We start from the raw sequence: 21,207 nt of genomic DNA, 5'->3' as shown, positions 1-21,207 counted from the left end.
CGCCTCTGTTGTCGTACGCTTTGGTTCTCGAACGCCGAAAACCCGGAAGTAAATGCTTCCATTTTCGAACATTTTTCGGAACCTGAATGTGCAACGCACCTTCGCTGGGTGCAAGAATGGGAAGCCGCGCCTCGGTTTTCAAACATTTTGGAAGCCAAACGGGCATCCGGAACGGATTTCGTTTGAGAACCGGGGTACCATTGTACGTGTAACTCAGCCTAGTATGGCGTCCTCTTGCTAGGGCTTCTGGGAGTTGTAGTCCACAATGGCTGACGGGCACCAGGTTGAAGAAGGGTGCCACAACAGTGGCCTAGTGAGAGTCCTGGGGGCCAGATATAATGCCATGGGGGGCCACATTTGGCTCCCATCCCTGTGCAGTCCTCCAACCCTGTTCTGCATGGGTTTTATACCAGTGCTGTGTTGGTTTGTGTTGCTTTTATGCTCTCTGAATACCATTTTGATAAGGATTTTTTAATTTCTTTCTGGTGCCTTTTATAATTTCTTGTAAACTACTCAGAGGGAAGGGATACAGGTTCATTTCTCTGTGTTCTCCTTGCCTGAAATCAGAGTGGATTTGATTTAAATCAAATTGATTTAAATCACTATCATTAGTCAGTAAGACTTGATTTAAATCATTTTTTTTAAAGAAAGACTCATTCTTGCTGGTATAATCTTAATATTCACAACCAGATGAAGGTTTCATTTTTGGAATAATAAATTTTCAGAGAAGTTTTTACAGCTGTATCAAAAACCACTGATTTGGTTATACAGTACATAGATATAATAATAATAATAATAATAATAATAATAATAATAATAATAATAATAATTATTTATTTATTTATTTATTTATTTATTTATTTATTTATTTATTTATTTATACCCCGCCCATCTGGCTGGGCCTCCCCACCCACTCTGGGCGGCTTCCAAAAGAATATTAAAATACTGTGATACATCAAACATTAAAAGCATCCCTAAACAGGGCTGCCTTCAGATGTCTTCTAAAAGTCTGGTAACTGTTGTTCTTTTTGACATCTGGTGGGAGGGCGTTCCACAGGGAGGGCGCCACTACCGAGAAGGCCCTCTGCCTGGTTCCCTGTAACTTGGCTTCTCGCAGTGAGGGAACCGCCAGAAGGCCCTCGGAGCTGGACCTCAGTGTCCGGGCAGAATGATGGGGGTGGAGAGGCTCCTTCAGGTATACTGGACCGAGGCCGTTTAGGGCTTTAAGGGCTATTATTGTGACATTTAATAAGTTAACTGTTTATATTTGGACAACTTTTCTGCTGTACTTTATTGGAAGGAGAAAAGCAATTGTTTCCTTAATAACAATTTTAACTATTTATTTAACGGAAACAATAACATTATAGCATATGTATCCATGTGTGTTAACTGATGTGGTTAAACAATTAAAAAAACACCTTAGACTGAGTTTTAGCACAAATGAAAAACTTAAAACAAATCCTTATTTCCTGATGAATAGCCTTTGGACTATCATGTAACTTAAACAGAAAACTATTTTTTTAAATATTTTTCCTCCAAAAGCATTTTATTTTAAAATTCCGATTTTAAAAAAATCAAATCAAATCAAATATTTTTGATTAAAAAGAAATAATTGATTTTTACCCACCCTGCCCTAAATCTTTGACAGCTCCTGCCAGTCACTGTAGACAGAATAAAGTGGTACCTCAGGTTACATACACTTCAGGTTACATACGCTTCAGGTTACAGACTCCGCTAACCCAGAAATATTACCTTGGGTTAAGAACTTTGCTTCAGTCGGTGGAAGAAGATTGGAAGAAATTTAAAGTTTATTTGCAGAAACATTGTAAAATTAAGGAATGTTAGAAGGATGCTGGAATGAAATTATGTGGTTTTAGTGGAAATGTTATAAAGGATTAAGTAAAAATAGATTGTTAATTGGTGAAAGGAGAGAATGTAAAGTTACATCATATTAAGATAAATTATAGAACAAAAATTGGGACAGATGGAAAGGATTTGCTGAAATAGCTAACCGAACTAGAATACAAAAAAGGGAGGTGTGAGGAGGTCAAGGAAACAAGCAAATGAAAGTTAAGTTATGGGAAGGTTCGATTTGTTTTTTTAATTGTTTCTATTTTTCTGTTTTTTTATTGTGATGTGTTGTCTTCGTTTTGTTTAATTTGGTGTTTTTTCTTCTTTTCTTTTTGTAACCTTTAAAACTTCAATAAATATTATTTTTTTAAAAATAATAACTTTGCTTCAGGATGAGAACAGAAATCATGCTCCGGCGGTGCGGCAGCAGCGGGAGGCCCCATCAGCTAAAGTGGAGCTTCAGGTTAAGAACAGTTTCAGGTTAAGTACGGACCTCTGGAACGAATTAAGTACTTAACCCGAGGTACCACTGTAGAACTTCATAGGCCAATGGTCTAGTCTTGTGGAAGGCAGCTTACTTGGTCACGATAGAGGAATGAATGGATGGATAATGTGTGGCTTTTCCTCTAGTATGGGGAACTGTCCTCTTGACTCGTCTCACGATCAATTTTTATCTGGCATGCCCCCCCTTTCCTCTCCAGCCTCTTCCGCCTTGGATCTCCGGGTGGCCTCGATCCGGGAGAAAAGCAGCACCGCAGACTCGGAGGCGAGGAAGAGCCCTCGGCTCCTCCAGGCGAGGATCAGGAGAGAATGCAGGGAGAGGTCGGGGCCAAACGTCCCGGAGGAGCCCATCGACAACTCGGACGCCCAGCGCCAGCACTTCCGCCAGTTCCGCTACGAGGAGGTCCAAGGGCCCCGAGAGCTTTGCAACCGGCTCTGGGACCTCTGCCACCAATGGCTGAAGCCCGGGAAGCACACCAAACTGCAGATGCTGGAGCTGGTCATCCTGGAGCAGTTCCTGGCCATCCTGCCCCAGGAGATGCAGGATTACGTCAAGGAAGAGGGACCCACCGACTGTGACCACGCCGTGACGCTGGCGGAGGATTTCCTACAGAGTCAGCAAGAGGCAGAGGTGAGCTCCTTTTAGTCCAGCTGGTGATTCCAGTGGGCTTTGCTCAGATCATCTGGTCCCAATTCTGGTCCCCGGTTGAGCCTTCAATGTGGCAGTTCCTCCTCGCCCCCATATCATTTTTACTAAGTCTCCAAAAATATTTCAACGTGTTTCTCAAAGTATACATTTTTTTAAACATGCAGTGTTTCTTCTTCACTTCCCACCTCTCCTTTCCTGATTTTTTCCCCTTTTTCTCCTTTTTATGAGCTGTTTATAACACATATACAGTGGTACAGTGGTGCCTCGCAAGACGAAAATAATCCGTTCCGCGAGTCTCTTCGTCTAGCGGTTTTTTCGTCTTGCGAAGCAATCCTATTAGCGGATTAGCGCTATTAGCGGCTTAGCGGCTAAAAGGCTATTAGCGGCTTAGCGGCTTAGAAAAAGGGGGGGAAAGCGGAAAAAAATCGCAAGACTCGCAAGACGTTTTCGTCTTGTGAAGCAAGCCCATAGGGAAATTCGTCTTGCGAAGCGCTTCGAAAAACGGAAAACCCTTTCGTCTAGCGGGTTTTTCGTCTTGCGAGGCATTCGTCTTGCGGGGCACCACTGTACCTCGGGTTAAGTTCTTAATTCGTTCCGGAGCTCCGTTCTTAACCTGAAACTGTTCTTAACCTGAAGCACCACTTCAGCTAATGGGGCCTCCTACTGCTGCCGCGCCGCCGGAGCACGATTTCTGTTCTCATCCTGAAGCAAAGTTCTTAACCCAAGGTACTATTTCTGGGTTAGCGGAGTCTATAACCTGAAGCGTATGTAACCCGAGGTACCACTGTATTTTTATTGTCTAAACGCTGCTACCATTAAATGTTTCCACTGCTTATGCTTTAAATCCTGCCAGCAACTTCATATATGGGTGATAATTTGATAGATTGTCCATCAGTGGTCAGGGACGCGGGTGGCGCTGTGGGTTAAACCACAGAGCCTAGGACTTGCCGTTCAGAAGGTTGGCGGTTCAAATCCCCACGACGGGGTGAGCTCCCGTTGCTCAGTCCCAGCTCCTGCCAACCTAGCAGTTCGAAAGGACATGAAAGTGCAAGTAGATAAATAGGTACCGCTCCGGCGGGAAGGTAAACGCCGTTTCCATGCGCTGCTCTGGTTCGCCAGAAGCGGCTTAGTCATGCTGGCCACATGACCCGGAAGCTGTACGCCGGCTCCCTCGGCCAGTAAAGCAAGATGAGCGCTGCAACTCCAGAGTCGGCCACGACTGGACCTAACAGTCAGGGGTCCCTTTATCTTTACCATCCGTGCTCTCCATTCTTCCTTAAATACTTCTGTCCTCTTAATTTGGCATTTACCTTTGCCATTTCTTCAGTGTGGCAGTTCCTACCCTGAGGAACTTCCCGCCACTAGAGGCCAGGCAGGAATCACCCCTACTTACGTCAGCAACTGGCCCTGATGGCTGTGCTGTATCTCCACAGTTAAGACGCAGTAAAGCATTTGAGGGCCAGTTGTTGCTATTCTTGTTGTTTGTTGTTAACTCCACGGAAGGAGAGTCCCCAACCTCCTGAGGGAGACTATTCCCCTGTCAAACAGCTCTCACGGTCAGAAAGCTTTTCCTGATATTTAGTCAGCATCTCTTTTCTTGTAACTGGAAGCCATTGGTTCAAATCCTACCCTCCAGAGCAGGACAAAAAATAAAATAAAAATAGCTGATTCTCTCTTCCCTGTGACAGCCCTTGAGATATGGCTACCCTAGCTCCTCTCAGTCTCCTCTTTTCCATGCTGAACATACCCAGCTCTGAGTGGCCTAAGTCCTACTCAGAGTAGACCCTGTTGAAATCAATAGACCTAACTTAGTCACATTCATTAACTTCAGTGGGTCTACACTGAGTAGGGCTAGTATTGGAGACAACCCTGGTTGGAGCTGCCCTCTCATACCTCCCTCCTTGATCTCAGGGTCATGGGTTTGAATCCTGCATTGGGTGAAAGATTCCTCGGGGTCATCTATGACTCTATGATCCATTTGCTATCTCTCTCTCTCTGTCTCTCTCTCTCTCTGCCCAGTTTCAGGAGGGAGTGACTGATTTGTCCAAAGCAAAGAAGACTCCCTCGCAGGCTCGGCGTACGGCACAAGCCAGAAGAATTGTCAAGATGGAGGACGGGGGTGCTGCCACACTGGGTACGAGTTTCTTGTGTCTCTGCATGGGGGAGTATACAGGTCCTGGGACAAGATTAACCCCTGGCTCTTCTTGCACCAGGCCGAAACTTTTGAGAACTTGCTTTCGCAATCTGCTAGTCCTCTGTGAGGCAAGCGCTTGTCTCCAGCCTCCCTTTATTGACACGCTCCCATATGCAGATGGCATTTGAGATGTCTTAAATGCTCAATTTGCAGGCACAAAGAGATCCTGTCTTTCAATAATAATAATAATAATAATAATAATAATAATAATAATAATAAATATTTTTTTATTTATACCCCGCCCTCCCCAGCCAAGACCGGGCTCAGGGTGGCTAACACCAGGTATAAAAAACAATTGATTGAAATACAACTTAAAAACAAGATTAAAATACAACATTAAAATGCAGCCTCATTTCAGTAGAAACTCAAATCGAAAACTTTTGGGGGGATGAAAACGTCAAGTCTTTACCAAGGCATAATAATAATAAAAAATAATATATATATATAAATAAGAGGACTGCAGTTTATTTTAAAAAACTATCTGTCTGTCTGTCTATCATCTATCTATCTAAAGTCTGTCCATCTCTATAGAACAATAGAAATATGATTTTAATTTGTATTTATAGCTTGCTTTTCATCAAATGGTCTCAGATGAGTTACAGAAATACAGCAATCAAAATAACTACAATATATAATTGAAATACTTGCCTTTGACTTTCAGGTGTCTCTCGATAGCCTATGTAGTTGTTTATAATTTTCCCGAGTAGCTATTCGCCTTAGCGGTTGTTCTGTTAGGGTTGCCATATGTCCAGAACAATAATTATTATTATTATCATTATCGTTCTTTTATTAGTTTGTACCCACCCAACGGATATAAAAAGCATAAGAAAACGTCACAAGTTAAATCGTCTGCTTCCTTCCTTTCTGGGAGAGGGACAGGCTTGTTCATTCTAGAATTAATTCCATTTATTTCCCTTTCTCTCTTTCCTCTAGAAGACGTGACTGTGAGTGACGGCCGGGCGGAGGGCATTTCAGAGGAGGTCCTTGTGCCCGAAGAAGTCGTCTCTCAGGAGGAAGTCTCCACTGTGGTTGAGGCTGCTGAAAGTGGGTCCTCATTATGGATATTCGGGGTAGTTCCAGGGGGTCCCCGTATCGCCAGTCACGCCTCTGTTGGAGACAGTGCCGTATAGTGGTTAGAGCAGAGGGGAGGGGGGCAGCCTTTCTCAACCGGTGGGTCCCCAAATGTTGCTGAACTACAACTCCCATCACCCCTAGCTAGCAAGGCCAGAGCTCAGGGATGATGGGAGTTGTAGTCCAACAACATCTGGGGACCCACAGGTTGAGAACCGCTGGGGGGGAACCTGTGGACTCCAACTCCCATCATGCCCGGTTGCTGTCCATACATGCAGGGGCTGATGGGATTTGTAGTCTGGGTGACTTTTTCTGGGGGGCCAGTGGTTTTTTGTCCGCCTTGCCTAACCCTCAGGTTGCAGGGGAAAAACAAATGTGTTTGATTTGAGCTTGCTGGAAGGAAGCTGAGCTAAAAATGTCGCCGTAATGTAAAAACAGGTGGCCGTTTACCTGAGAGTAAGCCTCATTAAACTCAGTGGCGCTTACCTCTGAGGAGACATATATAGGTTTCCGCAGCTGGCGAATACCCTTCCCTGTGTCAAGGCATAGAAGGCTTGGATACAGTGTTCATATATATTATTATTTTTTAAAAAAGAAATCCTGTGACAGGATTATTTGGGGGATGGGATTCGCAATGCCATCAGGCCTAAAAAATAAGACACTTTTCCGCTCGGGCGAAGCCTGTCAGGATTCAGAAAGGGACCGGGCAAAAAGCTCTTAAGTCATTATGGTTTTATTGCTGCGAAACACAGTGATAAAGCAGTGTAGAAATGATTGTATAAATAAATAAAATTAACAAGCCGGCCTTGGGTTGGAATTTGGCTTCCTTTTACCTCCTCCCTGTATTTAACAAAATTAATATATCGCTTAAGCAGCTGCACCTCAAAGCGGTTTACACGAAATATAAAATATGTGTTACAATTGCTGGTAAAACCAGATGTTGAAAAACGAGCTAGCCTCGAAAATTTAAAAATATAGGGTTGTAGCCAACTAAATTTTACACTGAGTAGATCCGTTTATAGCAATTAATTTTAGTCATTAACTTCATTGGGTCGGACTAGTTTTGAATGCCATCTTTTTGTATACTTTCTCTGACCCATAAGATCAGACCCTATTATTTCAGATTTCCTGTTTTTATTTGTTCCTGATTTGTAATGCTATTTAACTGCTTTTTTGCTTGGTTTTGTGTACTGCTTAGGGCTTCTTATTTTTTTAAGTGGTTTCAAAAAGCTTTTAAATAAAACAGTAAATAAATAACTTTGAGTAACGAATGAGGGCTATAGCTTGTGGGCCGACAAAACGAAGCGTAACTCTTCTTGGCACGAGGGAACATGTTACAGTTATGTAAAAGTCTAGCAGGAACCGAAAACGAGCAGCCGATAGGAAATAAAAAGGAAGAAAATTGGGGGGAAAAATCAAGGCTAAAATGATGAAATATTTTTTCGAAATGTAACTTGGAAATGTACGTAATATTGAGCAGCTCATAAGGATGGGAAAGGAAACCTCAAGATGGTAGGATGGGAAGTCACTATTAAATTTGAATTCATGTGATCCTAAATTCATCAAACGTTTTAAAAAACAGTAAAAAAGGGGGGGAAGAAAATGAAGAGCACAGCACATGATCAACAGTTCCTTGAGAATTCCCCCTTAGCAGGCTTGCAACAGCACTTGTAATGTGCTAACAGCTCCATAAGATACACCTATTTTTTTAGAGGGGGAATGCAAGGGGGGGGAATTATTTAAAGGGAGCGCTGAGCAGAGCCTGTATGCATCCCAGGCTCTCCTCAGCGCTCCCTTTCACAAGCCGCATGGAGTGTGTGTGCGGCGTTTGCAGGCTTTTCCCTGAGGAGGGAGAAGGGCAGTCCATCACTGACAGGTTGCCCTTCTCCCACCTCGGGGAAAAGCCCCCAAGAGCCGCACACACGCTCCGTGTGGCTCTTTAAAAAGAGCGCGGTTCTTGGGGGCTTTTCCAGGAGGTGGGGGAAGGGACTGAGAGGCTAAGCCAGGAGCTAGAACAGCGAGAGGGAGCGCAGCGATCCCTCTTGCTGTTCTGGCTTCTGGGATAGCTGCGCAGCCTGCATTCGCTCCATAAGACGCACACCACATTTCCCCTTACTTTTTAGGAGGGGGAAAGTGCGTCTTATAGAGTGAAAAATACGGTATTATGGAGACAATGGAGTTGTATAAAACATAAGATGCAGTAGAAAAGGTTTAATAATAGGACCCATGGAGGAGAGGTGGGGGAATCTGTAAATGTGGGTGTGTATGGTTGTATTGCTATAATTTTATACTTCTAAAAACAAATAAAAAAATTATTTAAAAATAAAATAAAACCCCCCTTTCAAAATGCAACGCCTTCAAAATACCACTGCCAGCTCCCCAGATTCCCTGGGCAAGGTGAACAAATGCATGCTCTATTGAAAGCAATAATTTATTAGCATGCTTCCCTGTTCAGACAGCCTCCACAGCAGCGCATGTGGTAAGAGATCGAAAGCAGGCTGTGGTTCAGATCCGAAGTCAGCAGCGACTAGAGTTTGCCAAGTAACTTTGGGACAGCAACTATTTCTTGGTGTCCCCTTGAGTTCCTTGGGAGAGGAGAGGGGGAAGTTGATGTATAAATTCAAGCCGCAACTAAACCGAGGCTCCGTTTCTCTCGTGTATCTTTGGTTTTTCTTTAGCAGGCACCGTGATGTGGAGCCAAGGCGAGGAGGCGAAGCCCTGCGAAGAATTGCCAGGCGGAGGCAAGGACAAAGACGGGGAAGAGAACAGAACAACGGAGAAAGAGACTCAGACAGTGGCAGGTAGTTGAATAGAAATGAGTAGCAGTAGCCAAGGTTGGTTCTTGGGCTTGCTGCCCATAGTTTGAGGGGAAACGGTAGGCCAAACCATGACTTAGCTCCTGGCAACGCAGCAACCGGAGGACTGGAGGAGGAGCATTCCCCTTTTAAGTCATAGTTAAGCTTAACTATGGCTTAGTGCAGGTGTGGAGAACCTTTTGGCGTTCTAGATATTGCTGAACCACCGTTCCCACCTGCATGGTCAATGGAACACCTTTTTTATTTTGTCAAACTTCAGTGCATTTTGGGAAATGGAAGAGGGGACTTATTCTTTGAGGGGGCCCCTGCTTTGAAGACCTACATTGGATCCCAGTAAGTTTCCGAGCACAATTCAAAGTGTTGGTGCTGATCTTAAAAGGCCTAAACGGCCTTGGCTCAGTTTGCCCAAAGGAGCTTCTCCACGCCTATCTCTCAGCCCGGACACTGAGGTCCAGCTCCGAGGGCCTTCTGGTGGTTCTCTCACTGCGAGAAGTGAGGTTACATGGAACCAGGCAGAGGGCCTTCTTGGTAGTGGCGCCCGCTCTGTGGAACGCCCTCCCATCACATGTCAAGGAAATGAACAACTCTTTGACTTTTAGAAGACATCTGAAGGCAGCCCTATTTAGGGAAGTTTTTAATGTTTGATGTTTTATCGTGTTTTTTAATATTCTGTTGGGAGCTGCCCAGAGCGGCTGGGGAAACCCATCCAGATGAGCGGGGTATAAATAATAAATTATTATTGTTAAAATTATTATTACCGTATTTTTCGCACCATAGGACGCACCGGACAATAGGACGCACCTTATTTTAGAGGGGGGAGAACAAGAAAAAAAAATCTCCCCCTCTCTGCCCAGCGCCCCTTCAGCGAAGTGACAGGAGGCACTGCGCAGAGAGGGGGAGAATTTTCCCCCTCTTGTTTTCCCACTCTAAAACAAGGTGCTGTTTAAGGTGCGTTCAGGCAGCTACCTTGGAAGCCTGGAGAGCGAGAGGGGTCAGTGCGCACCGACCCCTCTCGCTCTCCAGGCTTCAGGTTCCTTTCGACCTGCTCTTTGGGGCTGGCGGGGGGAAGCCCACCACCAGCCCCAAAGAGCAGGTCAGGGAGCAGCGGAGAGGCGGCTGCCATAGCTGTGCGTCACCTCTCTAGCCGGGAGAGGGTCGTGGGGGGCTGCTTTAGCTCCGCACGCGCTCTCTCAGCTGAAGAGGTGACGCGCGGCTATAGAGGCTCCTGCCATAGCCGCGTGTCACCTCTCCACCCGGGAGAGGGTCGCGGGGCTATGGCGTCTTCGCTCCATAGGACGCACACACATTTCCTCTTCATTTTTGAAGGGGAAAAAGTGCGTCCTATAAAGTGAAAAATACGGTATTTATTGCCATGTTGTTATCGATGGGAACATGTGCTTGTCATTCTTATTTCTCGTAATTGTAGCAAATGGTTTGCAAACACTTACTTAATGTAGGTTTTAGAAAACATTGGTCCCAGGATTTCAGTGTTTTTCATTTAGCTTGTGTGATTACATCCCATCTTCTTGTAATTCTTTCATTTAATCCAGCAGGAAGCGACCAAGCACAGAAGAAGGAAGATGAAAGCTGTCAGGCAGAAGGACCTGGGCAGGCAGGCAGTGGTGCGACGTCACTGGAAGACTGTGAATGCGATGGTTTGCAGGGTCTGAAACTCGCTGTTCATGAGAGGTCTCATATGGCGGAGAAGCCTTTTGGCTGCTCCAAGTGTGGGGAAAGCTTCAGCCGCAAATCGCTCCTTCTCGAACACCGAAGATCTCACCCAGGAGACACGCGATACGGATGTTCCGTTTGTGGAAAAAGGTTCAACAAGCGAGCACGCCTCATCGCTCACGAGAGATCTCACACAGGAGACAAACCCTATCAGTGCTCCGACTGTGGGAAGTCCTTCGGTCAGGAAGCATCCCTTGCTACGCACCAGAGGACCCACACTGGGGAGAAACCGTACGAATGCCTCGAGTGTGGGAAAAGTTACCCGTGGAAAACATCCCTTGCCGTACATCAGAAAATCCATGCGGGAGAGACCTACACCTGCCCCGTCTGTGAGAAAAGCTTCAACCAGAAATCGTTGCTTAGGATACACAAGAGAATCCACACGGCCGAGAAGCTGTACAAGTGCTCAGATTGCGACCAGAGCTTCACCCTTGAGAAATACCTGAATGCGCACAGGGTGAGGGCTCACACCCGAGAGAGGCCGCACGCCTGCGCCCATTGCGACAAAACCTTCATCTTCAAATATTCCCTCATCGAACACCAGAGAATGCACACAGACGAGAGGCCCTTCAAATGCTCAGACTGCGGCAAGCGCTACAACGGGAAAGCAGCTCTCGTCGTACACCAGAATACCCACGCGGGAGAGAAACCCTATCTTTGCCAAGACTGCGGTAAGAGCTTCAAAACCAAATGTGCCTTGACCGGACACGAGAAGCGCCACAGAGGAGAGAAGCCCCACAAATGCTCGCACTGCGACAAAAGCTTCTACTGGAAGCATCGCCTTATTTTACACGAGAGAATCCACACAGGAGAAAGGCCGTACCAGTGTCCCGAGTGCGGGAAGAGCTTCCGGTACAGAAACAACTTGACGAAGCACAAGAGGAACACACACGAGACGATTCGCACGGGGGACAGGACCTACCAGTGCTCGATCTGCGGCAAAAGCTTCCGTTGGCGGCGGAGTTTCATTTTGCACGAGAGAGCCCACACGGGGGAGAAGCCCTACAAGTGCCCCGAATGCGGGAAGAGCTTCATGAGCAGAGTGTCCCTCATAGTTCACAAGAGGATCCACACGGGGGAGAGGCCCTACCAGTGCCCCGAATGCGGGAAGAAGTTCATTAAAAAGCAGGCCCTCAGTAAACACAAGACAGTCCACACAGGGGAGAGGAGATACCTGTGTACCGTATGCGGACGGAGGTTCTCTAACAAAGGCAACCTGATCAGGCACATGAAAATCCACACCGGCGAGAAACCGTACGTCTGCCCCATATGTGGGAAAAGTTTCATTCAGAAGGTGTGTCTGATTGAACACGAGCCGACCCACAGCAAAGAGAAGCCCTACGTCTGCACAGAGTGTGGGAAAAGGTTCAAGCGGAAAAGGGGGTTCTTGTTGCATGTGAGAATGCACAGAGGGGAGGTGACCCGCGAAAGCCCCAAGAAAAGCCTCAACGGCGGGGAAGCTGTCAGCGCGAGCCCCAAGCCCTCTGCCAAAGAGAAGACCCACCCCTGTTTGGACTGCGGGAAGAGCTTCCACTCCGAATGCCACCTTATTATGCACCAGAGGACGCACACGGGAGAGAAGCCGTACCAGTGCACCGAGTGCGGGAAGCGCTTCAGCCAGCAGTCGTCCCTCAACACGCACCAGAGAGTCCACACGGGGGAGAAGCCGTCGCTCTGCACCGAGTGCGGGAAGCGCTTCCACAACAAGAGCAACCTGGCGCGGCACCAGCGGATCCACACGGGGGAGAAGCCCTTTGCCTGCCCCGAGTGCGGGAAAACCTTCAATCAGAAAGCCTCCCTGGAGGCGCACAAGGCCACCCACAGCAAAGAGAGCCCCTTCTCGTGCGCCGACTGCGGGAAGAGGTTCAAGCTGAAGGTTTCCCTCCTCGTGCACCAGAGGACGCACACCGGGGAGAAACCCTACGAGTGCCTGCAGTGCGGGAAAAGGTATATCAGGTGCTCGCAGCTGAGGAGGCACGAAAGGACACACGTCATGCAGACAGGTGAGAAGGGGCAGGAGGAGGTGGTTGCCGCAATTGTCGTTTTTAATTAAATTTGCTGTCGTTTTTAATTAAATTTGCATACTGCCCTTCATCCGTAGATCTCAGGGCAGTTCACAAAATTACAATACAGTGGCACCTCAGGTTAAGAACTTAATTTGTTCTGGAGGTCTGTTCTTAACCTGAAACTGTTCTTAACCTGAAGCACCACTTTAGCTAATGGCACCTCCTGCTATATCTGGAACATATAAGTGAGGGACAGATAACGCTAACGGGATTTAAAGAAGCACTGTGAAAGACTATGAAATATTGTCTAAAGGGAATAGAAAGAAAGATATAAACAATGTCAATACAAAATTAAGAAATGCGCAACTTCAATTATAATTATGGATGATTTACGGATAAGCTGGAGGAAGTCCTAAAAAGGAATATGTTGTGAAATTTGGATGTGAAATTAATATGATTTTTGTTTGTTTTTTCTTTTGATGTAAATTAATAAAAAATTATTTTTAAAAAATAATAATAATGGCACCTCCTGCTGCTGCCGCCGCGCAATTTCTGTTCTTATCCTGAAGCAAAGTTCTTAACCCGAGGTACGATTTCTGGGTTAGCGGAGTCTGTAACCTGAAGCGTCTGTAACCCGAGGTACCACTGTATGAAAAACACAAAGCACATAATAAAAATAAGAACAAAAACAAACCAATAACCCCTCCGCCCTTTCACAATGTATTTTTAAAAGAGCATCAGATGTCAATCAGCCAAAGGCCTGCTTGAAGAGTTAATGTTTTTTGCAAATAAGCTGCCATAGAATTGTAGAGTTGCAAGGGACGTCCTGCAATGCAGAAATCAATAAAAGTGGAGGTAGCGTATTGGACCAGGAGCTATGAGACCAGAATTCAAATACTGCTTTGGCCCCCAAAGTTCACTGTGTGACCTTGGGCCAGTCACTGTCTGTTATCCTAACCTACCTCACAGGGTTGTTCTGAAGTGGGGGTGGAGAACCTTGTTTCATCTCCTTGGAGAAAATGGTGGGAGGACGTTTGTTTATTATTTTTATTTCATAGCATTTATATATTGCTTGATAATGAATAATCTCAAAGTGGTGGTTATTGTTGTTGTCAGTAATGCCAATACAGTGGTATCTCGGGTTAAGTACTTAATTCGTTCTGGAGGCCCGTACTTAACCTGAAACTGTTCTTAACCTGAAGCACCACTTTAGCTAATAGGGCCTCCTGCTGCTGCCGCGCCGCTGGAGCACGATTTCTGTTCTCATCCTGAAGCAAAGTTCTTAACCTGAAACACTGTTTCTGGGTTAGCGGAGTCTGTAACCTGAAGCATATGTAACCTGAAGCGTGTGTAACCCGAGGTACCACTGTAATAGAAAAATAATATTAAAGAAATAAACCCATAACAATAATACTAAATGAATCAACCTGAACACACTGGATAGGTGAAATGTCTGACTGAAGAAGCTGGTCTCTCTTTCCCTCTTCACTGTTTTTGTCATGGCCTTATGGACCACCTGAAATCCCCACAGTGGGAAGTGGAGGCTGGACTGTTCACCCCGATTCAGGGATTGTCAGTCTCTGTTTACTCCATCCTGTACTTCTGCCTCGATGATTGTATTTTGACACAAGCCAAACCTCTTTGTCCATTTCAGAGTTGGTTGCTGAACCTGTTGAAGTTACAGAATTTCCTGTGGAAGCAATAAGCACTGCTGTGGTAAGAAATGAATTGCTGCTGTTTTTTCGGTTGCTAGAGAACCTTTCCACCTGGCTAGGTTGCCCCAGCCAGTCTAGGCAACTTCCAATACAGTCGTATACCTTGGTTGTTGAACGCCTTGGTATTCAGACAGTTTGGCTCCCGAACACTGCAAATCCAGAAGTGAGTGTTCTGGTTTGCAAATGTTTTTTGGAAGCTGAACATCCGCCGTGACTTCTGATTGGCTGCAGGAAGCTCCTTGGTTTTAGAACAGTTTCGAGAGTCAAACAGACTCCCGGAACAGATTAAGTTTGACAACCAAGGTACCACTGTACATATAAAAACACATATAGTGAAATTAATGTCCAAGAACTTTACAGGTGTTGTTTCTTACAAGGAACTAGCGCACAATTAACATTTGCTTTTCATTTTGAAGTAAAACCCACACCAGCAGCTACTCTGCAGTGTGATCACACCACTGATTTGACCATAAGCTGTGCATCTCCCTGAAAAAGGGTAAATGAAAAATACACAAAAAATGACCTACAGTATGAAGACATGACACAAAAGGAAAAGGCGATGGGGTGGGAGGAAGAAACCACAAACTCAAGCACCAATTCTCAGAGGTTGCGGTTTATTATCAGGAACAATTTTGGGTCCCACCTGGTAGTTAATTGCAATTGTGATGCTACAAGGGGCATTTGGTGCTGCAGTCCTATATATTTTGGGAGCAAATTCCATTGGGATTCGCTTCTGAGTAGACATGTATTGGTTCACAGGGAAGTTCATGCCTGCATTGTGCTCTCTTGGACATAAAAAATCTCTTTCCAGGCATCTTGCCACTTGTCCCACCCTGTGTGTGGATGTGCACATTTGAGGCGGCATCCTGTTACATAGGCTAGGCCTGCTTGTGTCAAGATGGATGGAATGTAGTTCCATTCTTTGAAAACAGGAAGAGCCTGACTGGGAGATTGGTAGCGTTCTTCATTCTCATTTTCATTCCAGATAAGCGTGGATGGTGATTTATTTTTTGTGCAAACTACCGCATAGATTCAGACTGGCTACGCCGGGGAACGGAGGTGAGGTAAGACCACTATCCAATCAAAAGCCACCATCATTCTGCGACTCCAGATCTTTCCTTTTATATAAGTAATACCTGAGATGAAGTTATCTTTTTAAAGATTTGGAGCAGTTAGTTATTGTTGAGTAGATAATCTCTAAATATATTCCCGGCTTGTCTGTTACCGATGAGGTATCCATGAGGGTTTAATCAGATTAGTCCAGTGTTCTTCATTCTCGGGTCACTAGATGTTCTTGGACTACAACTCCCATCATGCCCAGCTATCTTGGCTGTCTGATCTCTTATCCTCCCCCTTGTTCTAGGAGATCCTCTGATGCTAAGATTCATTTGGCCTTCACTGGGGACTGAGCTTCCAGTGGGGCAGGTCCTTGCCCCGTGGAACTCCCTTCAGGAAGAGGTTCAGCTAGAACCATCCCTCCCTTTTTTCAGAGGTCTTTTGAAAACTATATTGTTTACACGGGCCTTTGCAGTATAAATTCTGCCTTTTTAACGAATCAATACTTGTTTTTCTGTTTTTCATGTTTTTTGCTGGGGGGTTTTTAATATGCATTTTACATGGGGCTCATCCACCTGGGAAGGTAGCCCATCTAGGAGAAGGAAGACTCTGACCCTTAACCTTTACTGCCTTATGGGATATCTTCGGGAAGAGAAAAGGCTAAGGAGTAAACCTTGGTTGGAAAAGGCCTTGTTCACCTCCTTCTGGCAATTCCTGCAGCCAAGCTAGCGCCAAACGTCTTGCTCTGCTTTCCTTTGGACCACATCAACGAGGCTGAGACGGGGGTCTTGTCTTCTGGGCAGCCCAGGACCTCCGGACACACTGCCCAGGCTTGTGCCCTATGGAGGTCACTTCCGTGCTGCTAACACAGTGGTTTGACTTGACCCCCTGGTGCGTTCTCCATTGTCCATCGAGACAGATGGACGCCAACGATTTTTATACAGTGGTACCTCTGGATTCGAACGGGATCCGTTCTGGAGCCCCCGTCGCACCCTGAGCAGAACGCAATCTGCACGTGCGCGTGTCGCAATTCGCCGCTTCTGCGCATGCGCGTGACATCATTTTGAGCGTCTGCGCATGCACAAGTGGCAAAACCTGGAAGTAACCCATTCCGTTACTTCTGGGTCGCCGCGGAGCGCAACCTGAAAATGCTCAACCTGAGCGACGTTAACCTGAGGTATGGCTGTATGTCACATACCACCTTGATGTATTTTTATGACGGTGCATATTAGAGCATTTTTCCTCAGTTTGGCATTGACTGTGGCTGACAGTAGTCGAGAACATCTGGCATGGGGGATCAGGTTATCAAAGTCTGCATTAAATTAAATCCTGGCCCCCTTAGGACTGGTGTGGGGACTGTTTGGCACTACAGATCTTACTAGAACTCCCCTCATTAGGACTGGTAAGGTAAAGGTAAAGGGACCCCTGACCATTAGGTCCAGTCGTGACCAACTCTGGGGCTGTGGCGCTCATCTCGCTTTATTGGCCGAGGGAGCCGGCGTACAGCTTCTGGGTCATGTGGCCAGCATGACTAAGCCGCTTCTGGCAAACCAGAGCAGCGCACGGAAACGCCGTTTACCTTCCCGCTGGAGCAGTACCTATTTATCTACTTGCACTTTGACGTGCTTTCGAAATGCTGGGTGGGTAGGAGCAGGGACAGAGCAATGGGAGCTCTCCCTGTCGCAGGGATTCAAACCGCCGACCTTCTGATCGGCAAGTCCTAGGCTCTGTGGTTTAACCCACAGCGCCACCGCATCCCTTATCCTAACCTTATTCAGAAGATAAAATAGATAGCAGGGAGAAGAATCATCTGCGTTTCCCTGAGCTTAGAAACAAATAAATTTTCACTTTCTTTTTCAGGTTCCTCAATCAAGATTGCCAGCTTGAAAATGAACAAAAAGAAGAAGTTTTTTATTAATTTACGTATTACGTTTTTTGTTATACTGCTCTGTGGCCCAAAGCCCTCTGTGAGTGGTTTATAGTTAAGTGCAGGTTTTTTTAAAAAAGAAAAAAGCACCGGAATATATGAAATTGCAATATATAACAGTATATAGATAAATGTCGTTAATAATGTAATTTAAATACATGCACTCTGGAATGAAGTAGGTCTTCGGCTGGTTGGTCTTAGGCCCTCAGCCTCCACTTCCCTTTGTTGTGACTGCAAGGATAAAATATTGAGGGGGGGGGCATGTCCTCCTCATCTTTTAACGGCCAAGTTGGAAATGTGTCTATGCAAACGTACACACACATTAAATACATGTACGCACATATCTGTGCATGCTTGCCGAAAGGCGTCAGGTGGATGAACTTGATGAACCCCCTTGTACGAAAGGTCCCTGGATTACGATCCTATCGCTGAGAGAGGTCTCTGTCCCGTGGCAACCAACCCATTGCATATGGCATGGCCTCTTTTTCCTGGCTGCGTGGCTATACCAAGATCTTTTAGAAGCTGTGTTCCTTGCACAGCACGGAGTCCGGAGGAGTGGGGTTGTTTTGGTCACTTCTGCTGCCTCTGTCCCATCCTTGCTGCCCCTCTCTTCCTGGTAGAGGCTCCTCGCATTGTTTAGATTGGGACCAGGAGGACTTCCTGTTGTAGACATTCATTCCTCCATGTATTTGGGGAGCGGGGCGCATGGCTCAAGACAAGGATTCCGTGGGATAGGCCATGGCATGGCTACACAGCACATTTCTCCTCTCCTTTAGCCGATTCTATTCCAAAAGCCCAAACAAAGCGCTAGTTTAACTGGAAGCCCCTGAATCAGTTTACACCAAGTTTTTACACCAAGCTACTATTTGTTCTCCTGCCTCCTCCCGCGGTCATTTCTTAAAAACAAAAATTGGTATAGAAATGAAATAATAATAATAATAATAATATCCAGTTTGAATGTAACTAGTTCTACTAGCAAATTTACCAGCCCTTGTTCGACTTGTTGTAATTTAAAAAACACACCACAACCCTGCTTTGTAGTCATGCTCTAGACACCGCTCCAAGTGCTTCCAATTATTTTTGTATATCGGTAAGAGATTATTTTGAATCGCTGACTAAATAAAGCTACGTTACCTGTACAATCGCTGATATTTTTTCCCCAGCGGTGGGGGGGGGGGGAGTTGTCCGCTTCCTTCTATATTTTTTCAGTGTGCTTTCCCTCACCACCTTTCGCGCTCTCCCCTAGTGAGTGTTAACAGGATGGGACAGGGGACATTTTCTAAACGGGTTTTCCATTGTCTAAACTGGTATGGTGTGAGGTGTGCTGAATCTAGCATGCTTCATAAAGGGCCCAATAAGGGCAGAGCGCAGCCGTAGAAGAGTTTGGATTTGATATCCCGCCTTTCACTCCCTTTAAGGAGTCTCAAAGCGGCTAACATTCTCCTTTCCCTTCCTGCCCCACAACAACCACTCTGTGAGGTGAGTGGGGCTGAGAGACTTCAGAGAAGTGTGACTGGCCCAAGGTCACCCAGCAGCTGCATGTGGAGGAGCGGGGACGCGAACCCGGTTCCCCAGATTACAAGGCTACCGCTCTTAACCACTACACCACACTGGCGTACACCATACCCCGTATTTTGGCCAGCAGTGCTTTGAGGAAGCATAGAGTGAGAGACTCACAATGGCCAACCAGATGTCTGTGAGAAACAGGACCCGAGCACAAAAGCGCACTCCTCCTCTGTGGTTTCCAGCAACATTATTGTCTCTGACTGTGGAGGCAGACAGTAGCCATTGATAGCCTTATGCGCCATGTATTTATTTCATCTTTTAAAGCCATCCTAGTGGTGCTGCGTTAGCAAATCCTTCCTTTTAACTGTCCCAAATCTTCCCACATTCAGCTTCCTTGGATGTCCCTAGTGTTGCGAGAGAGGGAGAAATCTTTTATATATATATATATTAATTTTCTTTTATTCTTATAGACAACATTTTCAATCTACGATTCTCCCATAATTCCCCCCAGCTTTGACTATCTATCTGCCCTGTTGTCTCCTTTTCCCACACCTCTTTTAATTAATCCTAAATTTCTACTAATATTTTATAAATTTCACTGGTTTCCCCATTTATAACTGTATTTTCTTCTTTGGAGATGGTATTTAACACATCAGATTAAATCAAATAAACAAGGAATATTCAGTGTTAGGTTGGAGGGGATGCCAGGAAACAGGGAATTCTGTTCTCATGTGGTGGGTGTGTAAATAAGTACAATTTTTCTGCCAAAGAGTGTTTAAGAAGATAACAGAAATCACTGGGTTAAAGCTGACCAAAAGTCCAGAGGTAGCATCATTATCAATTTACGATGGGGTGGAAGGTTCACAGGCCATGAAGGGCTTGCTCACAAATTTGTTGACAGCAGCATGAATTATGGTAGCTAGGAAGTGGAAGGGGCAAGCAGAATACTGTATAAAATGGAAGAATGGTATAAAGAGGTGTGGGATATAGCTATTAATGATAAATTAACATGTGCCATTAAGGAAAGACGGGGAATACACAGGAGGAATGATTCTGAGGAGATATGGAAGGTGTTTATAGAATTTGTCAAACGGAAAGGGGTCAAACCATCACAAGAGGTGTTGAAATTTTGGGAGGTTGGATGGTTACAATGGAATAGTCTCAGGCGTGGGTGCACATTTTTATTCTTATTTATGATTATTACTTTGTACAAATAAAACAGAAAAAAGAAATATTTTTTCTCTCTCTACCCTGTCCATGCCACATATAATTTTATAAACTTCTGTCATGCCACCTTCTTCCTTGTCTTTTCTCTAAACGGTCTCAAATGCTTCAACATTTCTTCATGGGGGAGTTGCCCCACCTCCTTGATCATTGTCTGTTGTTGCTTCAGTCTTCTGTACGCTGCTTAGATATATTTTTAATAATACAGTGGTACCTCTAAATACGAATGGGATCCGTTCCGGAGCCCCGTTCGTATCTAGAAGTAAACGTAACTAGCGGCGACGTGTCTGCGCACATGTGCTTCGCTTTTCGCCACTTCTGCACATGCGCGTGATGTCATTTTGAGCGTCTGCGCATGCGCAAGCGGCGAAACCCGGAAGTAACACACTCTGTTACTTCCGGGTTGCCAAGGAGCGCAACTCGGAACGCGCTCAACTCGAAGCATCTTCAACCCAAGGTTTGACTGTATTAAGTGGTATAGAGATGAAATAATCAGTTGGGCTGCCCTTTTTTTGAACCTTTTCCAACTCTGCAATATCCTTTTTGAGGAGAGGTGACCAGAACTGGTACTCTGTATTCCAAATTTCAGTCTTTTTTAAAGTAGGAGACACAGCTACCTACCTGTTTGCACACCCTTGGCTACGTGAGGTTCAGGCAGACCTGGACGAGGAAAATAAAATATTTCCAGCATGTCAGTTGGGCAAAATATTCCTGCACTGCAGAGGTTGACCCTCTGGCCCCCTTCCAACTCTGCCATCCTATTAATTTGCCTGATCAGCAGCTAGCTTGACTTTAATTTTACTTATATACCACCTTTAAAAGAAAGCACCTCTAAGTGGACTGTATGAAATCGTATAAAAAAGACATGAGAATGCACAGATACAATAAAGACTTTAAAAACAAGTAGGCATAATAAAATAATCAGCTAAATATTGTGGCTAGCCATCTCTGACTGTTCCC

At 45.5% G+C, this 21,207-nt stretch overlaps 1 protein-coding gene across 8 annotated transcripts in view; it reads left to right on the top strand.

Annotated features, from left to right (window-relative positions):
* Positions 1–18,659, top strand: part of LOC309364350 (uncharacterized protein) — a 29,169-nt gene extending 10,510 nt beyond the window's left edge. For 3 of the 8 annotated variants that reach the window (XM_081901406.1, XM_081901405.1, XM_081901407.1), the window contains exons 5-12: positions 2,553–2,983; positions 5,027–5,135; positions 6,129–6,239; positions 8,945–9,067; positions 10,633–12,816; positions 14,474–14,535; positions 15,520–15,598; positions 17,451–18,659. In XM_081901406.1, coding sequence (XP_081757532.1) covers positions 2,553–2,983; positions 5,027–5,135; positions 6,129–6,239; positions 8,945–9,067; positions 10,633–12,816; positions 14,474–14,535; positions 15,520–15,564 — 3,065 coding nt within the window. In that variant the 3' untranslated portion in view covers positions 15,565–15,598; positions 17,451–18,659. The remainder of the gene's footprint in view (positions 1–2,552; positions 2,984–5,026; positions 5,136–6,128; positions 6,240–8,944; positions 9,068–10,632; positions 12,817–14,473; positions 14,536–15,519; positions 15,599–17,450) is intronic. The other 5 variants (XM_081901412.1, XM_081901409.1, XM_081901411.1 and 2 more) reach the window with 5 other exon arrangements.
* Positions 18,660–21,207: the final 2,548 nt, after the last annotated feature.

This window comes from Podarcis melisellensis (genome assembly GCF_964234715.1).
Source record: "Podarcis melisellensis genome assembly, chromosome: 2".
In the NCBI taxonomy this organism is placed as follows: Eukaryota; Metazoa; Chordata; class Lepidosauria; order Squamata; family Lacertidae; genus Podarcis; species Podarcis melisellensis.
Note: the sequence above shows the minus strand (reverse complement) of the source record. Positions and strands in the feature narration are given on the sequence as shown.